This window comes from Drosophila rhopaloa, unplaced genomic scaffold (assembly GCF_018152115.1).
Source record: "Drosophila rhopaloa isolate 14029-0021.01 unplaced genomic scaffold, ASM1815211v1 contig_115, whole genome shotgun sequence".
In the NCBI taxonomy this organism is placed as follows: domain Eukaryota; kingdom Metazoa; phylum Arthropoda; class Insecta; order Diptera; family Drosophilidae; genus Drosophila; species Drosophila rhopaloa.
The window spans coordinates 13,202,139-13,224,832 of record NW_025334990.1 but is presented as its reverse complement, the minus strand read 5'-3'; the positions used below and the strand labels follow the sequence as shown (position 1 = coordinate 13,224,832).

The 22,694-nt window shown below is 41.4% G+C and overlaps 3 protein-coding genes across 19 annotated transcripts in view; all 3 read left to right on the top strand.

Moving 5' to 3' along the window:
• LOC108040843 overlaps nucleotides 1–3,365 on the top strand; it is a 35,056-nt gene extending 31,691 nt beyond the window's left edge. For 6 of the 8 annotated variants that reach the window (XM_017118485.2, XM_017118481.2, XM_017118484.2 and 3 more), the window contains 5 exons: nucleotides 9–76; nucleotides 139–911; nucleotides 975–1,049; nucleotides 1,273–1,386; nucleotides 1,449–3,365. In XM_017118485.2, the coding sequence (XP_016973974.1) occupies nucleotides 9–76; nucleotides 139–911; nucleotides 975–1,049; nucleotides 1,273–1,386; nucleotides 1,449–1,524 (1,106 nt within the window). In that variant the 3' untranslated portion in view covers nucleotides 1,525–3,365. Of the gene's footprint in view, nucleotides 1–8; nucleotides 77–138; nucleotides 912–974; nucleotides 1,050–1,129; nucleotides 1,158–1,272; nucleotides 1,387–1,448 lie in introns of all 8 variants that reach the window. The other 2 variants (XM_017118486.2, XM_017118482.2) reach the window with 1 other exon arrangement.
• A 4,864-nt stretch (nucleotides 3,366–8,229) lies between these two features.
• Nucleotides 8,230–18,639, top strand: LOC108040894 (protein Wnt-2). Of its 2 annotated transcripts, none has more exons than XM_017118559.1 (5): nucleotides 8,230–9,286; nucleotides 16,326–16,538; nucleotides 17,161–17,444; nucleotides 17,510–17,697; nucleotides 18,175–18,639. In XM_017118559.1, the coding sequence occupies exons 2-5, from the start codon at nucleotides 16,346–16,348 to the stop codon at nucleotides 18,485–18,487; spliced, it is 978 nt and encodes a 325-aa protein (XP_016974048.1). In that variant the 5' UTR covers nucleotides 8,230–9,286; nucleotides 16,326–16,345; the 3' UTR covers nucleotides 18,488–18,639. The 2 variants fall into 2 exon arrangements, with proteins under 2 accessions (XP_016974048.1, XP_016974047.1); XM_017118558.1 differs by having other exon boundaries at nucleotides 16,321–16,538.
• Nucleotides 18,640–19,452: 813 nt separating this feature from the next.
• LOC108040809 (ELKS/Rab6-interacting/CAST family member 1) overlaps nucleotides 19,453–22,694 on the top strand; it is a 40,159-nt gene continuing 36,917 nt past the window's right edge. For 8 of the 9 annotated variants that reach the window (XM_017118423.2, XM_017118426.2, XM_017118420.2 and 5 more), the window contains exons 1-2: nucleotides 19,453–19,522; nucleotides 20,674–21,148. The gene's annotated coding sequence lies outside the window, so the exon portion shown is untranslated. The remainder of the gene's footprint in view (nucleotides 19,523–20,673; nucleotides 21,149–22,694) is intronic. The other variant, XM_017118419.2, reaches the window with a different exon arrangement.

Genomic DNA, 22,694 nt, shown 5'->3' with positions numbered 1-22,694 from the left:
ATTTTCAGGGGATTCCGATGCCAAAGTGCTGACATTAGCGGAACACATAATAGCAGCCATGCCGGAAAGGATTAAGGTGAGCTATAATAAGTTATTCAATACTTGTTATTTAATGTATTTAAATATAAATCCCTTCAGAATGAAGCCGATGAAATGATGGTGCTGGGCAGTCCCTTGACAGAACCACTCACCTCTGAATCCTCGGCGCTGACGGATAGCTTTATGGATCCCCTGCTCGACTCGCTGCCTAATACACATTTTGACAGTGACTTTAGCTTTGATTTCCATGACCATAGCTATCGCTATCACGATGTCAGCACGCCCTGCTCCAGTTTAAGTCCCGCCAGCTCGGGACCGCTGCAGTCACCTGCCAGTTACTCCATACTGGGAACAGATCCCTCTGTCAGCTCACCCAGTCCTCCACCATCAACTAAACAGTTGACGGAGTTTCTGCACGCCTCCAGCATCTCGCAGTATCCTTTTGAGGCGGATTTCTCCAAGCTCACCTTAACGGATACAGAACAGCGCGAGCTTTACGAGGCGGCCAAGTGCATTCAGAAGGCCTATCGGTCGTACAAGGGCCGACAGAAGCTCGAAGAGCAGAATAAGGAACGGAGCGCCGCCACTGTTATTCAGAACTATTACAGGCGGTACAAGCAGTACGCCTACTACAGGCAGATGACAAACGCCGCCTTGGTTATTCAGCACGGCTATCGCTCCTATCGGCGAAACAAGCGATTCAAGAAAAGCGGCTTGGGTTTAGGGAGCTCCAGTGATCATGGAAGTGTGAGCAGCAACTCGCAATGTCTGTCTAGCTTTTATGATCACTTCAAGCAGGATCAGCAGCAGCTGCACGAGATGGGCTCCCAGCCCAGCACGCCCAAGGAAACCAGTCCTTCGGGTCCCTTGAAGTGAGTGGGAAACTATCTATCTGTATTAAACAATCATGTACTTATTTTAAATCTGCTTACCAGGCGAACATACTCGCAGTCCACCCAGAATCAAGCTGCCAGAAAAATCCAACAGTTTATGAGACAATCACGCATCAAGTAAGTACCACTAATTGATCCGATTAAATAGGCCTAATTTAACGCTAAGCTAACTCATGGGTAATGTTATTGCACGCAAGCATTTGGGATGGCAATTTGACGACTTTGGTAAGAACGTGTGAAAAGTTTTGGTTTGGTTTTGTTAACTCTTAATTATTTGAATGATTTTAAAGTATCTGTCTTAGATTTTCTGAAATTAAATCAATATTTTTTCACCACACAGACTACAGAAAGAACGAGCCGAAAAAGAGAAGCTTGTGCACCAACGCAGGGCGGAATACCTTCAAAACTTGCAGTTTCAAGGGCAGCAGGAAATGTTGGTGTGCCACGAAAATAAGTAAGGCAATTCATTTTGGTTTTCCCCACCGAAACAAATTAACAAATGTCATCTTTTAACAGCATTTCTGCGCCGAGCAGTGGCAACACCAATGCGAGCAACAACAACAATCTACACCAAATACAATCCAATCAGTGAGGGTCAACTGAGTGAATTTTTAACTTAGGAACAAGCTGCACTGTTCCATAAGAATTTATGAATAGCTTTAACAACCGAGTGAAACTTTCTACTTTCGTAATCTTTCCGATTTGGAAAAACAATCCCAAGCACCTCTGTAGTGAAACTTTGTTTCAAAATCTCTCTGACACAGACATCACACACTCTGAATTAGTAGCAACTACCTGCACTTTGATTCATTTGCCTAACGAATTTTAAGAAACTATGGATAGAAACACACATTGTTTTCGAAGTGAACGTAGCTTAGGTTAGTGGTCTTTTTAGGTATTACTTAAACCTAATCTTAACCGAAGATCGGACTCCAGGGAGAAGATGAGAACACAATTTTTCCATTTGTCAACTCGAAAGAACTTATTACTGAAGCCTTTGAAAAACTTTTTAACTCCAATTGTAGTGAAAAAACGTAGCCTGCAATATATACATATTATATATATACAATTTAAACCAATATTACGCATGTGTATGCCTCTATATAGTTACATTTGTATATAGATATTGCCTAACTAACTAAATTCTAGTATATTTTAACATACTACCAAGCTCTGCGATGCGACTAAGCTTGTCTCTAAAGCAAAATCCAAAAAAAAAAAGAAAAACATAAACATTAATCCTTGATCCTAACTAGTTGCTAAATGCTCTTTAGGTTTAAGCATAAGACTCTACTGAAAGTCCAAAAGTTGTTGTTGATTTCTAAAATCAGGTTCGTGTGTAGTGCGCAGCAGATACCAATTTATCATGTTTCAAAGAAAACAAACCCTATTCTAATTTCTAATACGCAAGTACTTACTACGATAATGTGTAATAAGTCTTAACTTATCTGACTACCTAGACTAAGCTTAGCTAATGATAAAAGAAATCAAAAAATGTTTTGGGTACTAAGCCCAAAATTCAACCAAATCTGATGGGCAGTCAGCCAGAAACCAGATGGAGGATCTGAAATTTCCGACTTTCTGCTGCTGCTTCCCCCAACTGATTGATCGCGCCAATCAATCTGAACTGCTTGAAGACACAGCCAAAAAAAAACCCAAAACATGCAAGAGAGAAAAGTTTTTTAACTAAATGTAACAATAAATGAATTTTTGTAAATTATTTTTGTCCGTCCACATTGTTAGCTTTCATAACATACCAACAAGAACATATATACTTACAAATATACAATAAATATAATATAGAAAGAGCCGATACTGATACGATAACTCAAGAAACAATTTTTAAAGGATCGTTCACGTTCGAATTAATAAACACAGGCGGCAGTTGGACGATGAATGTACATACACCAGCTCGAATCCGAATGTCCAGCACATAGGAATGGAGACACTTACCTCTAGCAAACCCAAAAAACCACAAAAAAACAAACTCACAAAAACCCAAGTGCAAAGAAAAGCAACTTCAAGTGCGAGATGTGGAAATGGGCTGTAAGTTGACTTTTACTCGACGAATGTTTGTCACAACCAGAAGCGCAGCTGTTGAGGGTGGGTGGGACTTAGGATCTATCACATTGTTAACTATTTAACTACGAACTATTATACTTAATTCGCACTATTATTACTCTACGAAACTTTGATTGCATTTTGCTCTAACTTAACTATGTATAAATCTGAATAACTGATTCGAAATGAAGACTAAATACGATTTCACTACTCAACTGACTTAAGAATTGCAATCAATTTTGTTAACTGTTTAGGCAGGGTGTTAGACATGTACCAGCTGAATACTAAATCCAATTAATTGCAATATTTGCACATACTACACACACAAAACACACTCTGGCTCACAAAAAAAAAAACAAAAAGAAAACACACACACAATTTATAAACCTCAAAGTAGCAACCTGAGTGTGTTTTAATGGAAGGAAGTCTTTTTAGATAGAGGGAGGCCAAAAGGCAGAGAAAACTTAAGTACCTTAAGCCAATTGGCACTAAAACTAAACTTAAATCTAACAAACAATTATAAATACCTATAACAGACCATGTATCTATATCGTAGTGGCGGTGTCTGCGATCGAATGGCATTTCCCCGGCCTAGTTTCGTTTGAACTTTTTTTTCTTCAACTGAATTAAATCTAATGCAACACCAAAATTGTTGAAATCTAAAAAAAACTCTATACAATACGAAAAAAACTATTATAGCTAATGTAATTGGATATTTGGTACTCACATATCTGTTAGATAATTTACACCTATCTTCGTCCTAATAGAACTTCTAAGTGCGGCGCATGTACGAAGCAAGCATTCTTCTTCAACTTCAACTAGCTAACTAACCAACCATCCAATTTTGTCCCAAGAAATCCAAAATTCATCCAATTGAACTGTTTGTTTCCGAATTTCAGCTTAGTAGACCAGCAAATAGGAACGGATATGAAACTGTTAACTAAACTTTTAAGCGAAATATACATAGAGTGTAATCTTTTTAAATATTATACCTTACTTGTATGGGATACTTAGCATGAACTATACACATATATCCGCAAACTAAAGAATGTTTAAAAAATCAACGTATTATATATGTACAGACACAGACACTGATACACCCCCAAAAACACAAAAAAAAAACATAGAGTTATATATATATATATATTGTAAAACGACTTTCCAGTTTCTGTAAAATTGTAATTACATCCAATAAAGTTTAATTCAACACTTTAGCTGGTCCTTGGGTTATTCCTGGGTTATCTGCCTCTCTTCTTGCCGACCTGCCAAACCAATTAGTAATCAATTTGTCTAAGTGAGCCGCCAAACAGCTGGCGCCAGTCATTATCAATGAATTGTCCTTAGCGCTAACCCTATCGGACCAAAGAAAGTATCTTCAGGTAAGGTACAAAAAAAAGGAAACCTCCAGCTGCTTGGGTCAGCGCATTTCCTTTTCTCCCAATTTTCCTTTTCCACCTTTTTTTTTCTGGTTCAGCTCAATTAACACTTGCTGCATTGCGGGGGTGAGGATAAGCTAATGGGGCGTAGATACATCTGTATCTGTATCTACTGCTGCGTTGTTTCGTAATTACGAGCACAATGCAAAATGCCAAGGCGTTCGCAGTGTCTTGTTAATAAATAAGCCTGCTCTCGACCTTTTGCCTCTGCCTGAAATCGGATGCGTTGGCAGCGTTTTCCGCTTTTCCAGCTCAATTTACACTTGTTTATGGGCAATCGCAGTTTAGTCCAAAAAATCATTTTACGAATGCCATTTTCTCGCTCTTCGGGGGCATGTTCGCCTCACTGGTTGTCTGGTTGTTTGGTTGTTTGGTTGTTTAGTTGTTTGGCTGCTTGACATTCGGTCTGTCAGCGGAAGCTGGGGGTAATGTGAAACCAAGCGTTGCCCCTCCGTTAACGCTTTGCAGCCACAACAATAAACACCGAAAGCAATTCTCCTCTCTCTCCAGCGTTTGTATACCCTTGCAGAGGGTATTATAATTTTGGTCAAAAGTTTGTAACGCAGTAAAGAAGATATTTCCGACCCTTCAACGTATGTATATATTCTTGATCGGCATCACTTGGTGAGTTGATATAGCCATCTCCGTCTGTTTATTTTTGCGTTTAAAAGCTACGTATCCACAGTAAAATTTGTGCATAATCAGTTTTTATAAAAGAAAATATATTTTTATTATTTATAATTTATAAATTGAAGATCAGTATCAGCATTGTCAAGGAAGTTCCCACGGATAATTGTGCGGGGCTTCAGTGTCGGCCTCAAGAGTTATAAAGAAATCTGATCGATCGGACTAATAAATCCTATAGCAATCATACGAACGTACCTGTTGTTTTTGGTTGATGTTTTTAACTAAATGTCGAATCCTTTCCTTGAAATGACTATATCATGTATGACTACAAGAGTATTAAATCTTCAGCTATCCGAAGCTAGCTTCCGTTCTCGTTTTATTGTATTTCGGTTTTTGGTAAAGTTGTTGTTTAGCTGGAATTTTCGGGCCATTCCCGATTGTTTCATGGCAGTGCTTTGTTTTTGTGTGTTTTATATATTATTTTATGGTCATTGAATGACGATGTCACTGGAGTGGCGTAAGCCGACTTCAATTCATTAAAAAGGCCAAAGGTATCACATAAAATTTAGAATGAGTTTTTTTGTTTCAAATTTTATGGCAAGTAATTAGGTTGAACTACTTAAATGTGAAATATTTCAATCACTAAAAATGTTGAAAAGAAAGAAATCAAAGTTCCAAACTTTCTTTTTTTATTAATTGCCTTTTATGTTCTAAGATAATTTCTTTTGATTACCGAAACTTAAAATATTTCACTCACAAAAGAAAATTAAGGTGGGATAAAACAGAAGACTTAAGCAAAAAACTTGACTTTTCTTTAATTAGGAACAGCGAGGGTATCAAAGAAAAAAAAAAGAGGAATGAAAAAAGCTTGGCTATTAAATTAGCATGCATCAGTAAGGTGTTAGTATACACCTGTTGCAATACTAAATCTTAATAACAACTTTGAGCATAAAAATATATTTTTTAATGTTTTTTTAAACTTCAGAGGCTTTTGGCAACTCAAGTGCAAATTATAGAGGCTTTAGGAACTCAAGTGCAAATTACAGTGATATTAAAACAATGCCTGTTTTCAGCCATCCCCTCCCGCTGAGACACCCACAATCCTCGAGAGTGGCACTACAATGTTGCCAGCGACATTTCCACGCTGCTGCGGCTAATCAACAATCGATTGGCTGCCATAAAGAGACTTCGCAGGGGCCATAAAACAATTATCTGAAATTTAAAAGTCTTGGCACTCAATAAAGTGTGTTGTAGGTACTTCAGCTAAAGACTGTGACTCTGCAATCTGGGTCAGGCCAAACTAAACCCTGATTGAAGTACGTGTACTTACCCCAATCGGAGACGACTGCAATTGCCGATAATTGACGTCAACCATTATTGGGACTAGCAGCGCATCATCCAAGTGACTCAGACTTTAGTCTGGCTAAAATCAAGTAAACAACAATGGATGTTCAATTGTTTTCGAGCCTGAGCCGCGGGCACCTGTTTATTGTTAGCTGTCAGCGCTTTCCACAAAACTGTTTAAATTAACTTAATTGCATTTAATAGGCTGCCATCGAATGTTACTCGACTCCAACTGCACTAAACACATCTTGTAGCCCGTCAAGATAGCGAATTCCTGTGCTCTCTGGCCAGGAATTAGCATAAATGACATATCAATTAAGGCGACACACGTATCCGAGAAATGCATTAGATGCTGGCCTTAGGTTTTAGCCATTCCTCCTTGCTTTTTGCCGTTTGGCTACTGAATGCCGAAGTGGGCTGTGAAGAAGCCGAGGCGCGTGGAAAATAAAAAATGAACAATTTTCCCAACTGGTCAAGAGGCGGACTGTAAATAACCGACAATAAATCACATTGAACAAATGTTCGAAAACAATTTGTAAAACTGCAAACTGCAGCAATCGCAGTTGAAGCTGGAGTCAACACAACAAGTTATAAATTTGCCACACAAAAAAAAGCCACAAAACACACATTTGTAGCCACACTTTGATGAACATGATTTGTGTTTTGTTCGACACGCTGACAAATCACCAAATGGATCCCATGGACCATGAAGATTCGATCAGTTTCCGAAGAGGAGCCCCTGCATTTGGTCACTCCAACGATTGTACGGCCAGGGAAACACGACTTTTACCCACATAATTGATTTGATTGCCGATGAAAGTTGCTCCCCCAAAAAGGCCCGACCATCAAATTGAGGTCTCCGTCATTATCATTCAGCCAAGAGCCCAAGTCACGTGCAGGATCGCTTATTGGCCATCATTGGGGCATCACTTAAACTTGGCCTATCGCATCCAGCTTCATCGAACAGGGCTCTGCAACGTGCTCGAAAGACATGTTTGAAGCAAGCCGAGTCGAGCTCATACTGAAGTGCGACTTGAGTTGCAGTTCGACTGTCCTGTTTGAACTCAACCTTTGCGTGGATAAAGAAGCGTTTGATTTTAACTTTAAAGATTGCATTGTAATTCAACAATCTTAAAAATTTATCTTTTGAACAAAATGAATAATAAATAATAATAATAATAATAACTTTTAAATTATTGTGATTTGGAATCACAAGATTTATATGGATCATTGTATGGGCAAAGAATTACGAGCTTAGCTAAACCTTCAGCTGAAAAGATTAAAGTAGCGTCACACAAACCAAAAATATAATACAGTTAAATAGAGTAATAAATCATATGCTTTTGGAGGTATTTCAAATCGGGTTTTAATATTTCAATTAATATTATAAACTAAACGAAAAACCAATTGTTGAACATTTGAAGTTATGGGGGAATAATCTTCGGGAGTCCTATTTGTGAATCCATGTTTACATTATAAAAATGCCGAAAAATTATCTAAAATGATAATCCATCATTTTAATTCAGATTAATAACAAATAAAACCACAAATTTTAAGAAATGTACCAGATTCATATACGATTTTAATGGGTAAAGTTTTGGTTCGAAATGTTTTTGTTAAGCTATTTATTCTGTGAAACGTGCTTGTTAATAATGTTCTATAGAGTTTTTATACCCGTGAGATTGCACACGTTTCTCCCCTACCCCATTAGTTATTTTCCAAAAACCTTTTTGCGCCAGCTGAACCTCATCGAACTGCAACCTGTTGGCCAAGTGACCGAGGTGGTGTGCGGATAGTTTTTCGGGGTCCGCTCAGTTCTTAAACGACACTCGCGCCCGACGGTCGAGCGATCACGGCGTACTCCCCCTCGATAAAGTCGGAACGATCCATCTACGCGTTCCTGGACCATTCCGTTTGGCGGCTCGGCACTTTAATTGCGTCACTAATGAGCTGCATTTATGTTAGTCTCCGCACCCGGGACGTCTAAGCGCTACACGATCCCAAGATTTTGGATTTCGGTGATCGAGGGATCTTCAACGCGGCAGTCGACCCTCGGCCATCGGCACCTCTTGTGCTTTTCTTTTTTGGTAGTTTTCACCTGCTGAGCCGTTTATGGTTATTGCCGCAATTCCGTTGTGACAGTCGGAGGCGCTTTATCATAAATTAAAAAATCGTGTAGTCGTCGAGGGACTGCAAGACCGTCGGACAGCCGGACAGTCGGACAGCCCCGCCCCCTTGAATCTCCACTGATGGATGATGCTGCCGCTGATGGCAGTTTCGGGTCTGAGTTATGGCCGGGCCAAGTCGGAGATTTGCATGAATGAAACGCACGCGTTGCCCGAAAACTGTTTGGTGATCCGATCTCGCGATGACTTAATTGAAACGCCGCTGGCTGGAGCAAAAGAAGGTGTTAATTAGCATACGAACAAATGGACAAAAGCTCGCGTGTATTTCGTATATATATTGTGTTTCGGCATTCGGTCGTCGATTTTGGTCATATTCGCAGAAGTATTGAGTGCTGCCGTCTGCGTTTTCGGTTCATTAATAACAACAAACAGAGGCGTTCGGTTTATTTCCCAATAGTTTCTCGCGATTGGCTCTTCAGATTCTCCGGGGCTCCTATGTCGGCGTTTTATGGTTAAAAATAAGAAGGCCCTTGGTAATTGTGGAGTTTGTGGAAATCGGAGACTGCTAAGCTCAGCGAAAGGAAAGGAAAGGAAATTAAGCCTCAAATGCATTGAGTATTGAGACTTTTAGTGCGAATAGAATATGATGATAGTGCCAGCTGCTGGGCTCGTATTCGTGTTGTGTGCCTCGGATTTGCATCGTCATGTGGAAAATACATAACAAGCTCTTAATCTACATACTCTGGATTATGGAAATAAGGTATAGTAGCCCCATAAACGGTATGCCCATTAACTTTAACGGCCAAACAGTTATGTGTGTTATGTGGCCGCAATCCCCGGGCGGTGTTGGGTTGGGTTTATTTCTTATTGCATTTTCCATCGGATTTCCATCGGTTTTCCTTTTATCGCTGACAGATCTGCACGAGTTGACAACTCTTTCGTTGGCTCTCGTTATATCGCGCACATCGCCGGACACGATCGCTAATTTTATCTGCGGAGCCACAGCGCGATGTATGTAAAGTCCTTATCGAACGCCCAAACAGTGGAACGCCTCGTTCTATATAAGTTTATTTAGTTTGCTGCCCCGATCGAAAGTTTTCGGTTTTCGGGGGGTGCGAGACGTTGGTAAAACGCTGGAAAAAATCTCATTAAAATTGGCAATTAAATGGCAGGCAGCAAGTAAAGCACAAAACTGACAGAAAGACAGCAGTCTCTCATTTGTAGCGAGGAGCAGCTAAAGTCGCGGCTAAAATCGGATTGGGGCGGTGGGCGGGGCTACGACAACTTGAAATCAATTTTTGCCATAAACTCATCAACGGTGCCTCTATGTCTCTATGTCTCTGTGTGTGTCTCGACTGCTATCTAATTGCCTTGATGCAGTTGCAGTGGCAATAAGTTGAGTGTATCTCAAAGATACGCGGTGTTTTACCCTCTCCACTTTCTGTGCTTCATACCCTAGCAGAGGGTACTATAACTTTAGTCTGAAGTTTGGCAAGGAGTAGTTATCGGAGGCCAAATAATGTATGTCATATATGCCCATTTAAACATCTTCTGTTTGATATTGTTAACATTAAAAGTACATGTATTTAGTATATGTAATAAATTAGTTTGGCTTCAGGTTTCATTGAAAAATTACACCAACTTTACGGACTTTGTTTAAATTCTTATAATGTTTAATGCAAGTAAACTGGAAAAATTTTTTTTTACGACTACAGAAAGACCTTTTTGATTTTTGCCTTAGGTGCGATAACAAAAATTTGTAAAACATCATTTTTAGTATCATTAGCTTTCGATAGAAGTGATCCTCTCAAGGGTATATAATCTTCCACTTGTCCATGCTAACTTCCTTTCTTGTTTTTATTCTACTCTTCTTGTCAGTGGGCTGGTCTTGTGGGCAGAGCTTCGCCAAACTGAACCTGAACTTAACCGAAAAAAAAAAAAGCAGAAACCTTCAAAGGGTCTTAACCCAGAAATGCTTAGCTCGTGTAATTGAGGTTACTGCAATTTTAAAGCAGGAAACCAGCTGCATCCTCCAGATACATCTCCGCGTAGTACTCGTACTCGTGCTCTTACATGGACAATTGGAACGCATGAACGTGCAGACAAACGCTCAAATTGCGATCAAGATCACTCTGCGCCAGTTGTGGCTGCATTTACAAGCCCAAAATGGCATAAAGTCTTGCCTGTTGCCAGTTTGCCGGCTGCCAGTTGCCAGATTGTCAGTTGCCAGGTTGCCTGTTGCCAGGTTTCCAAGTCTCCAGATTTCCAAGTTTCCCAGGCCAACCTGCAAAAACTCTGTGCGGGAGCCGTCGGTGCGGTGGTCGAGGAATCGGAATCTGTGCCTGGTCACTGGTCGCTGGTATTGTTGCCGCAGTTTGCTCTTACTCTTACCATTTTTCTGCGGCTATGGATGAGTGATCGACTGCAAACCTCAAAGCCCAAACAAAACTATCTGCGTTGATCTGTTTGCCAGGGCGTGATGGGATGGGATGGAAGGGGCTAGTATGGGAGGGCAAGGGCGGGAGTGCGGTTAGCCGACTGGCTAACTGCCTGAGTGGCCATTCGACCACTTGGTCTCTGCCAATTGTCCATGACGAACGATCCGTTTTGGCTTTTACCTGTTACATGGACACGGCATACATACACTGAGCGAAAGAGTGCTGAATCAACAAAGAGAAGGGTATTGTTTAATCAAGGCTTAGGGAACAAATACCAAAGGTTTCACTTGGCTTGCCCTTAAACTATCCCATAAGTTGAATTCTGCACTTACGTTTTAGCTTTTGCACCTGTAACTATTTGGAAGAGATTAATATTTTTATTCCCTCCATTCTAAATTAAACTTTGGTTTTTACATAAATATCATGAACTTCCAAATAAGTTTTAAGAAACAAAAGTTTCGAACAAATCCAATAAAGGTGAATTCTTCTTCATTCAAATGGAAATGTTATATAAACTGTCCAATTTTTGAAAAATTTAATTATATTTTGTTCTAATAAAAAAATACTTACCTGCATATTAAATGTATTGTTAGCCAAATAGACTTCGAGGTGTCCCATTTTTACTGCAACGTTAAATGTACCATTAGAACTAAACTCACTTAAGTGTTATAGTAAAAGTCATAGAACCCGGATTCAAATGCAGTAGTTATGCCTTTCCCCAACCTGTTGACTCCCTTTTCTCCCGGTGCTCGTACATATGTCTTTCTCTGGTCAATTACGTCGTCGTTTTTGTGGCCAGGATGGCCAGCAATTGTTGCTGGCCGTTTGTCTGAGCGTGGCAGCGACATTTTTCTTGGCCATGACCATGGTCTGCTCCGCTCCACTGCTCCTCAATCCTCCTCCTCATTCTCCTACTCCTGCTCCTCCTCCACCAAGCACTTCTCCTTGCGGCCCCCTTTGGAATATTTGTGTTTTATTGATGGCATGTTGAACAGCCTTTATGGGTTTTCGGTTTGTCCGCTCCCACCGCCGACCACTCCCTCCCGGCCCCGCCCACTTTACATGCAGCTGTAGAGCAAAGCTGTTTTATCAGCGCACACAAAACTTTCAAATGCCCCGAAAACCCAGGGATCGAGGGACTGAGGGACGCCACAAACATAATTCCCCTGGACCTGAACGCATTGTTTTGGTCGGATTAAAGCGCCTTTGTTGCTTCCGCCTCCAATTGGCGCTTGACTTTTGGGTGGAGGAGGAGTGAGATGAGGAGGAGGAGGACGCGGGCGAGGGCCCATGAACATGTCAGCAAGGCATGTAATTACCAGACGGAGCGCCGGCCATATATATCTGCCTGCTATTGGAGGCGCTACTGGTCAAGAGTGGAGAGTAAGGCCCAAACAACAGCCGCCTGCGCAGCGGTGGGTCGAAACTATTTGGCCGACTAGATTCACACAATTATGACAGGACTGGGCCCTAGTCTAAAAATGAAACTGGGGGATATATACTCGCGGGAGATGCGGGGAGATCGGGGATAGCCACTTGGTCCACGGTGGAGAGCCGGCTGCTACGCCTGCGCGTGAAAATATTAAAGTCATATTTTTATGAGGCTCCAAAGTGCGCATTAAGTCAGCATTTCTTGTGGCTTTTTTTTATGCTGCTGCTGCTGGTTTGGGGCTTGTTATTGGCCATTTATGCTGCTCGTGGCCAACTTATAAGTGCCCGTGCTCCAGCTGCCGTTGAATTATGCACCAGGCTTAATCCATTTTTAATGAGTCCGCGTTGTCGAGGCAAATATTTTTGTTCAAATTAGTGCCTGAGGAATCACCAATTTGTTGGACAGCAGAAGCCATAAGACTGTCAATGGAACTAGTTTGGCGTTTTGTAAATGCCAGCTCTATTTTGGGATCGTTGAAGAAGGGGTCGATGGGGAGATGGTGAATGGTAAATGGCGGAGGCGGAAGTGGTATCAAGTTCATGACAGGTCCTTGCTCTCACGCAGCATAAAGGGTCACGAAGCGAGCGAGAACCCCGATATAGAACCAGAGATAATACAAAAAGTAAAGCGGTCTAAGGACTACGACAAAATAAGGGGGACTCAAAACAAAGCGCAAATCAAGCACACGTGACTTGGACTGTTCAAGAGCCTGAAGATCATGGAGTGGATTGGGGATGGGTTTACAGAGAGAAAAATAAACAAAAGGGGGTGTCTCAGTGAAATGACTAAAAATTGTACTAACATAATAGTACTATACTATACGTTTATTTGAAATACTGGAATATAAGAAAAACTGGTAAATTCTGAAAGAAACGAATATAATAGGTTATTTATAACCTGACAGGCCAATTAATCTTTCAAACAAATTGCTCTCTTACACTAAATACCTCTTGATTTATCTTGTCAAATCCTTATATTTGTATAAATATAAAAATCTTCATTGACTAAGAACCCTAATTATCATAATGTCGAATTTCTTGAAATACACTTGGTTTTTAAAGATCAATCTATCAATCTTGTCATACAAAATTTAATATAAATCTATGCTTGATGTTCAAAGTTCAATCATCAATCTTGTCATAAAGAATTTAATAAAAATCTCTGCAATGTGAAAATGACATTTTCTTAAAAGAATATAAAAGAATTCTACACAAAGTTGGATCTGGATTTAGCTTTTATCAGTTGTAGCTTATTTACCAATCCATTTAAAATTGCAATTTTAACGTGGCATTCTGGAAAGTAAACTATGACAAATTTGAATTATTTTTCCGCTGTGCATGGGTCTGGAACAAAAATCTGTTCTGGTAATGGCGATGATGATGATGAAATTGTCGGCGTTGACATGCAACAGGCAAACAGCAGACGGGCGAGCCCAGCGACAAATTAAATAAAGCAGCTAAAAACAAAAGGGTTGTGAGTATCAGGAGATGGCCGCCTTGATTGCCGGCTTGTTTTGGAGTAGTGGAGTATACCCTATACCACATACCATATTTATCGAGGTGGGGGGGCTTGACGGTCACGCTGTACGAACGCACGTAAAAGCTATTGACTGACTGGCTGGTTGACTGACTGACTGAATGACTGAATGACTGACTGACTGATTGGATGACTGACTGGCGGAGCGGATGTGCTGACAGATCGATCGCGTATTTCGGGCCAACTTCGGCCACAACAGAGTTGAAGGTTTACGGTCCCTTCCTTTCGGCCCTGTTAAACGGACCTAATTATTAGTTTTACCACCAATTTCGCAGTCGACCGTCGATCGTCGATGTTCGACTCCAGTTTTGAGCCATGTTAACAGGCTGTTCAACAAACCAGCAACAAGTAAAGCGATCCCATATCAGAAATCAGCGATCTGAAATCGACGTTTTGCCGAGGGTTTAAGCTCATGTCTTCGTGCTCCTCTGCGGTTGGTAAAATGTGTAATTTCTGTAAATTAATTTAATTGCTGCGTTTAAGAGTGCCTCGTTCGCTGGAGCTGGAGCTCAACTTAAAGTTGGAGACACTCGAATGGCAGGCATCGAAAGTCATTTTCATTTGAACACACACAGAAAAATGTACGTTACATTTTGAAAAAAAAACTAATGATTAAATCAATTTTATTGGAACCCCATTTATATCAGAGTTTTATAAGTTTTTATTTTTAAATTTCTTTAGAGAACTCGAGGAATAAACACAGCTATTTAGTTGAGTTATATTTAAGAGTCAAATAAGTCGAAGTTTTTGTAATATACTTTTGAGCATTTGATTCTATATTGTTTAGAAAATTTTTTGTAAAACCAAATTGTAAAAAAATTTACAAACAACCAGACTTTTTTATTGAAGCACATATGGCTTAAAAGTATTATTTACGAACTTCCGGTAAAAGCCGCTTGTGCAAGTTGCCTACCATAATTTCTAATTAAAAATTATTCATATTTTCTTCTGTGTAACCATGTGGCTGGCAATTGGAGTTTGCGTTGCATTTGTATTTTAATATCACAGTTGCCCACCCGTGCGCCAGTTGTTTGGCCCGGGGATGTGTTTCTTTGGCTTTTCCTGGCTCTAACCTGGCTTCAACCTGGCTTCAACCATGGACAAAAGGCGAGCAGGCGATCGATCGATCGCATGATTATTGCCGCAGCTGTTTGATGCTGATTGGTTTGGCAGCCGCAAGTCGACAGGTTAGACAGCCGACACGTCTCAAGAGTGGGTGGCAAGTGGGAGGCAGATGGAGATTGAGGCAGCCAGTTGGAGAGCGAAATATCTGAAATTGGCAATTTGCAACTCATTGTCAAAACTCATTAATCCCATTTGCCATTTTTGACTGTTAGCATTAATTTCGCCATTTAACCCGACAACTCAAGTGGAGCTGAAGCTGAAGCTGAAGTAAACGCGACTTGATTAGACACTGCAGCGAGTCACGACGGATGGCCAAGCTTCTCCATCTGCATCTCCGTGCAATTATGGCTAATAATACAGCTGGGGGCTGGGATTTGACTAAAACTGACAGAACAACGCCCAAGCCCACAGCCACCTGCCACAAATACACAGGAAAAAACATGGATCACTGGGTATAAATAAAACAAAATTGGCATATACAATTATCACAATTTGCCTGAGCAAAAAAAACATACAGCAAATAGTGTTAATAGATAGAATAGATGGAATTATATTGCAACATATGATAATTTTGGAAGTATTATTAATAGAAAATAAAGATATAAAAATCAAATTTTGGTAGCTTATTAATTTGATTAGCTTATTGACGTTTAAAGAACGATACAAGAAATACAGATTATTTTCAAAAGACGAAAATTGTTTAAATAATTCAAAGAATTCAAGGGCTTATCCAAGGAACAAATTCAGATCTATTTAAAATATAAGCTTTTCATGTGTCCCAGAAATGTCCTCATATTTTTTAAAAATGGTATTTTATCAAAAATAGATATGCTTTCTAAAATCGACCAATTTTTCATAGAAAACCTATCTAATTCGATTAATAAAATATAAATAAATTTGTCCCTGTGCGATTGACACTGGCAGCGCATTAATCTTGGCCAGAGTCGACTCGATTGGTATTGGTTGATATCTGGAGCTGAGGCTTGCGGCTTGGAGCACGCAGCTCCAAGCTGAAACTGAAGCCTCCAATGGCAAACGAAATGGAAATGCATTCAGCCAGCCCAAAAGAGCCGTCGGCGTTTGGTGTGCACGACTTTTCAGCTTTTCAGCCATTGCCAATCGAACGATCGATCTGGCTGCGGATCACCATCGCGATCGCGCCATCGATCGATCGGCATTCGTTTGTTATTTATTTATTTATTTATTTATTGCGGCTCTACAGGGTGTTATTTATGGTTCTGTTTGTTTTTGCCTTCTTGTCAGATTAGTGTCCAGCTTTACATCCGCCATGCTCTGTGGCCGGATACCGGGCCTGACTCCCGGCCAGCGGAACATGTGCCGCGAGATGCCCGACGCCCTGATCGCCCTGGGCGAGGGCCACCAGCTGGGCGCCCAGGAGTGCCAGCACCAGTTCCGGGGACACCGCTGGAACTGCTCGGAGGTGTGGCAGCGCAACGTCTTCGCCCATGTCATACCCACAGGTGAGTGCATGTGCATGTGCATGTGCATCCCCAACCCAATCCCATCACGACATAAACGCCCTCGCTGGGAGTCACATAAAATTGTGCCAAATGCGATTGGTAATTTACGATATTTGATGTTATAAGATAATTGGTCCCAAATGTTTAAGATTTTTATTTGTCAGAGCATAGGAAGTGAAGAAAGTAAATGTTAAGTAAAAATGGTTGCCATAAAAAGCAAAACAAATTCATGTTATTATATAATGGCAACCCACAATTGAAATTTTAGAGTCTAGAACTTCACTAAATTTAAGCCAATTTCATTTTATGACGTACCTTTTAAGCCTTGTGATTTGATTCTCTAAAACTCTGTATTTAAATTTGTCAATTTAACGTTGATACATTTGTTTGATCATTTTCATGTTAATTATTTCTTTGTTTCCAAAAACTTGTAAAAAGCATACATACATTAAAAGCACATAAGATTAACAAATTTATGCCGACATTATGCCACATTCCTCTTAAGGCTTGTGGTTTGATTTTCTTATAATCTGCATTCAAATTTTACTTTATTATTATTCTTAAACTAAGAAAATATCATGTCTTAATTTATGTGAACCTCTTTCCATATATTTATGACCAGCTTCGCGAGAGGCTGCCTACACCTATGCGATAGCCAGTGCTGGAGCGGCGTACGCGGTGACCGCCGCCTGTGCCCGGGGTAACATCTCCACCTGCGGCTGCGATGTGCGGCACAAGGCCACGCCCACCGCGGGAGGAGCGCCCGACGAGCCCTGGAAATGGGGCGGGTGTTCGGCGGACGTGGACTTCGGGATGCGGTACGCGCGCAGATTCATGGATGCCCGCGAACTGGAGCGAGATGCCCGCACGCTGATGAATGTGCACAACAATCGGGCAGGGAGAACGGTGAGTTATAAGACTTGATAGATAATCTTTAATACATCTTAATAATTATGTGTTTTACTGCTTAGCTGGTCAAGAAGATGCTACGCACCGATTGCAAGTGCCATGGCGTGAGTGGCTCCTGCGTGATGAAGACCTGCTGGAAGAGCCTGCCGCCCTTTCGCCTGATCGGTGATAAACTCATGCAGAAGTATCAAAAAGCCAAAACTGTTCAAGCCATCAAAGGCAAACGTGGACTGAGATTAGTATTAAGCAGGTGAGAAATCAAAAAAATGTATTTCAAGGTGTTAAGTTAATATATAAATTGGTATCGAAGAAATACAAAATTACCTTTTTTGAAATACTACAAGAAACAATCGAAGGGCATAATTAAAAAACCGATTTAATAAATGAATTATTTGAATTCCATATATTTGAGAGTATATTGAAAGAACAGATGCTAGAGATCCTCAAATATTTAAATAATTAGTAATTAGTAAATTTGGAAAACTATTACGTTTAATTACTCCTTTGAACAACAAAAATAAATAATAAAATAGGATGTGTAGTGTCCAGTTGCTTAACGCCGTATTTAATAAGAAATAACTAAGACAAATTTTGTATGAAGTCCAATGTTTTGTTTGTCCAATATATAAGTCTTTATAAGAAACAATTTTATTATTTAGTTGGATACCTGCAAAAGGTATATAAAAATAAAATATTAATCTCCCGTTCTTGTTTTTTTTTCTTCCAGAAAGAAGCATGCCGGCACCGCTCGTGCCCCAAAACCGGTCCTCGATTGGCCGAAGCGCATGGAGCTGATCTACCTGGAGGCGTCGCCCAACTACTGCGAGCGGAGTCTGCAGACGGGCAGCCAGGGCACCGCGGGCAGAACCTGTCAGCGGACCGGCCACGGCCCCCAGAGCTGCGACATGCTCTGCTGTGGGCGTGGCCACAACACGCAGCACATCCGGCGGACGAAGCAGTGCCGCTGCCAGTTCCGCTGGTGCTGCGAGGTCAAGTGCGACGAGTGCGACGAGAGCTACGAGGAGTTCACCTGTAAATAGAAGGAGCAGGATCCGAACGCTGCTAGTATTAGGGCTATGTCATAGGAAATGCGTTAATTAAGTATTATGAGAAATGTATTACACCCACAGACACACACACCACGCCACCATACAGACACATTCCAGAATAAAATATAACAAGTTAACATCCACATTTTATTGTTTTTTATTTATTAGTTTTTTGGGGTTTGGAAAAAGGGATTTTCTGAGATATATTTATTTTTAACATGGCTAAACAGCACTGTTTTGAACAGATGGGGACCTAAGCTAACTATTTTCTTTACTTTTGCCAATTTGTATCTGTTTTAAAAGGATTAAATTAATATTTTTGCCACTTCAAGATGATATGACAATCCATATATTAATGTTTTCGAAAGTCTTTGGCAAAAATACAAAGTTTTTTGAGTGTTTTCGAAATCCCTGTTCATAGACTGGTTTACAATTTAACTATTTTTACTAAACTTCAATAGCAAGTTATATTAAGCCAGCCACAGAATAGGAAATTCAGGTAAACTGACCTAGCAGTTGTCAAAATGTCCAATATTTTAGAAATAAAATCACAAAAGATGAGCATTTCACATATGTTTTATGATAAATCCCTAAAAAATAAGCCAAGATGTTGCCTACATTTGAGGGTGGTTCAAATAGTTGGCGCGCAGCATTGCCATCGCGAATTTGGGAGCAGCACGTAAGACCCACTTTCGGCTGGCGTAACGCAATGCGCTGGCTTCATATTTTGGTATTGGAATTCCGGAATCCATTAGGCTGACAGTTGGCAGCGACTCGAGATGCCAGCACTTGCCGAAGTGCGCGAGCGCCGAAAGGAAAATTCATTGATTGCAATCACGCGCTCTCCCGCTAGCTCTCACTATTCCCAAAGCTGGGAAAGTCGGAAAACTCACCACTAGCCAGCGAATCGGCGACTATATTAGCGACTGGCTCGCACGAGCGGCGCTCAGTTCTTTGAGGGTAGTTAGTTGGACAACGGCGTTGCCGAAAACGGGCCACCTCAGCTGCCGCACAATACATTTTTGGGTTAGGAACATACACACACTTATATGGACACGAATACCAATACACTCTCGCATGCCCACACACACACACACACCAACTCACACTCGCGCAGTATATGTATCTGGCTGAGAAATGTATAAGGCCAAGAAAAATCCAACTTAATTGCATTCGCAGCGGAGAAAAGTGAAAAAACAGCGCGAGAAAATTCCATTGACTGGCAAAAGTGCTTCGATTAAATGCATAAGTTCCCCATTAATATGTGTGTATCGCTGTGACTGTGTGTGTGCGAGTGTGTGTGCGAGTGAGTGAGTGTGCGTGAGTGGCAGCAATAGCGCTAGAGGCTGCTCCCTGGATACAGAAAAGTGATTTCCTGCAAAACGTGCAAAAAAAGCGAGTTAAAACCAAAGCGAGCAGGCAAAAAAGCCGCCTACAGCCCCTAAAATCGTGTGACAAACTCAAGAAACCATTTAAGATATACCCTACATATATATATACATCATGGTGTGTGTGTGTATATGTATGGAATACATGTACGAACACACACTGTCAATCAAAAGGAGTAATCTGCCCCACTAAACGCTGCCTATCGATTGGGGCAAAAAGCAGAAAAATTATTATAAATTGCTTCAACCTACATATAAGCCATGCGAGTTATACACACACACTCGCATTCGCACACCCACACAGAGACACACACACGTACGCATACGCCTACAAAGAGACATTAAGTTTGAAAAGCTATAAGCTGTATAACAGAGCCTAGAGCCGAGCGAATGAAGTGGCAGAAGGTGGGGTGCCAGCATAATGTTGAGCCACCCAAACCACCCAGGCCACCCAAAAACCACCCACTTAGCTCCACACCCCCCCTCCACCACCTTTCGTTACGTCGAACCTTACGCTCTTCGTGAGCGTAACTCGTGCGTAGAACACTCTCCACTCCATTTTGCGGAGCACTCTTCAACTCCCTATCTCTCTGTATCGCTGTGTGTGTGTGTGTGAGTGTGTGCCTCGAATGTGTGTCAGCGGGAGCGAGTGTAAAAAATATCCTCGTTGGGCACGAAGCCACCAAAACCACTTGAAACAAAAGGAAAAAAGAAAGAAACACTTTGTGAATGAAGACTTTAATTAGTTTAGCTAGAAAACTCACGCGGTTTAATTATCCTCCCACACAGCCATGTACATAAAACAAAAGCCGTTTAAATCATACACAAAATGCAATTAGCCAGCGAGCGCACGCCACGAAAGTCAACAAACTAACTAAGCCAGTGTCATCAACTAAATTAGTGCAAGCAGCTAGCCGACCGGAACCGGAAATGCCCATTGAGCCGCCTGACAACAACCACAGCAACAAACACAAACGCAATCACAAGCCCAACTGCATTGGCAACGGCCATAAAGCCGAGCAACAAATCGCCCACACACACATGTAGTGGCAGCGCGAGTGCGTCAGTGTGTGCGGGCTCTGAAAACCGGAAGCGGAAGTCGAGGCGGAGGAGCAGGAGGATCGGAAGGATCAGAAGGATCAGAAGGATTGGAAGGATTGGAAGGAGGAGGAGCAGAAGCCGGAGCAGATAGATTAGACAGTTTTTCATTCGCCCGCAGTTCGTTAAGGAAAATCATTCAAAATTCATCGCCTAAGCAAAGCGGGTGAGCTATTTAACCATATTACGTATACGTAACGACACCCACACCAACATACACACCCACACACATCCAGAGACACACAGAAAGAACTTCAATTTATGATGTGAACCGTAAGCGATATTGATTTCTGATTTGTGATTTGTGCGTATGCCTTGTGTAACAGGAGCTCCCATAATTTAACCGTAATCAGTTATGAGTAATCAGTTTTTTTTTCATTCTTTTTTGCCTGCCTTTGTTCTCTCTTTTACTCTCGTACTCCTCTATCTCCCGTTCGTATCTGTTGTGTCTTCTTTTCTTCTACTTTGGCCAGGACCATATATATATATTTTATGATCCCCGATTGCCTAGATTTAGTTGGAGTCCTAGAACGTAGCCGAGTAACTTAGTTTAGCGAGTAAATTTAGACTACTTTCCATGCATTACCCATACGCCCCGTTCGATCAATCAATCATTCAGAGATTGGCAAGCAATTTGGAAACTTATAATTAGATATGTGGATGGGTTCTTTTTTTTGTGGGGCAGGCTCAACGCAATTCGAATGCTCGCATGATTTGTCAGTTTTTATGTTTCTTTTTTTTTTTGTGAGGGTGTGCCAGCCGCCTCCTTGCGTGTCAATGTTGCGGTGTTTGCCTTTATTATTTATTTCTTTCGGTTGTTATTTGAGTTGCCTGCTCTAATTTTAGATCAGTCGAATAACTTTTATTGATTTCAAATTTTAACCTTATTTTACATGTGGCCCAGGGTGTGTGTGTGTGTGTGTGTGCGGGCCAAGAAAACGCCGCCAATCCATACATTGGGGCAGTGGTAACAACAAAATACGGCAAAATATTTTACGATGACGCTATTGTTGTGAGCGGGAGCAAAGGAAAGCGGAATGGGAATGGGAAGTGCGATGGTGAGATGGAACGCATTTGCGCACTGCCCCCAGTGTGGTGAGTTCTCTCTCCGGCTTTGCCTTTCTCCGGGGACGCCTCTTTGGATTTTTTTTCGGGGCTATTCAACATGTTTGTTTTGGGGTGGAGACGCCCGGAGGCAGATTGCTTGATAAGATGTCCCCTGGCCATCCGACCGCAGGCCGGAGTCGGGAGTCCGGACAACAATCGTACAGGATTCCAGTTTTAGCTGCAGGTCCCCTAAGTATGCAGCTCAAAGTGCAATCTGTCTCCCTCCCTGTATATACATATATATCTACATATATATAGATGTTTGCCCAGCAAAGTGCTGTGCCTGAGGCTCCCTAATGGCATGGCGATGTAATCGAATCTGGGCCTGATATTTTATGGCCTGTCTGCCATATCCTGACCTCATCTGCTGGCGCTTCCTCCATCTTTTATGTCGCCATTCTCTGGCACACTCACACACACACACACACACACACTGTGACAGGAACAGGATCAGACGGAGACTTCCTCCGCATGGCTGTGAATGGGCTTCCGGCTTGCTGATTCGTTTAGCTTTCATTTGAGCCGCTGCAGCTGTCGCACTGTCCGTACTGCGGCCGTTGATATCCGCACTCTTGGCCCATTCACAGCGTCAAAAGCGTCAAGAC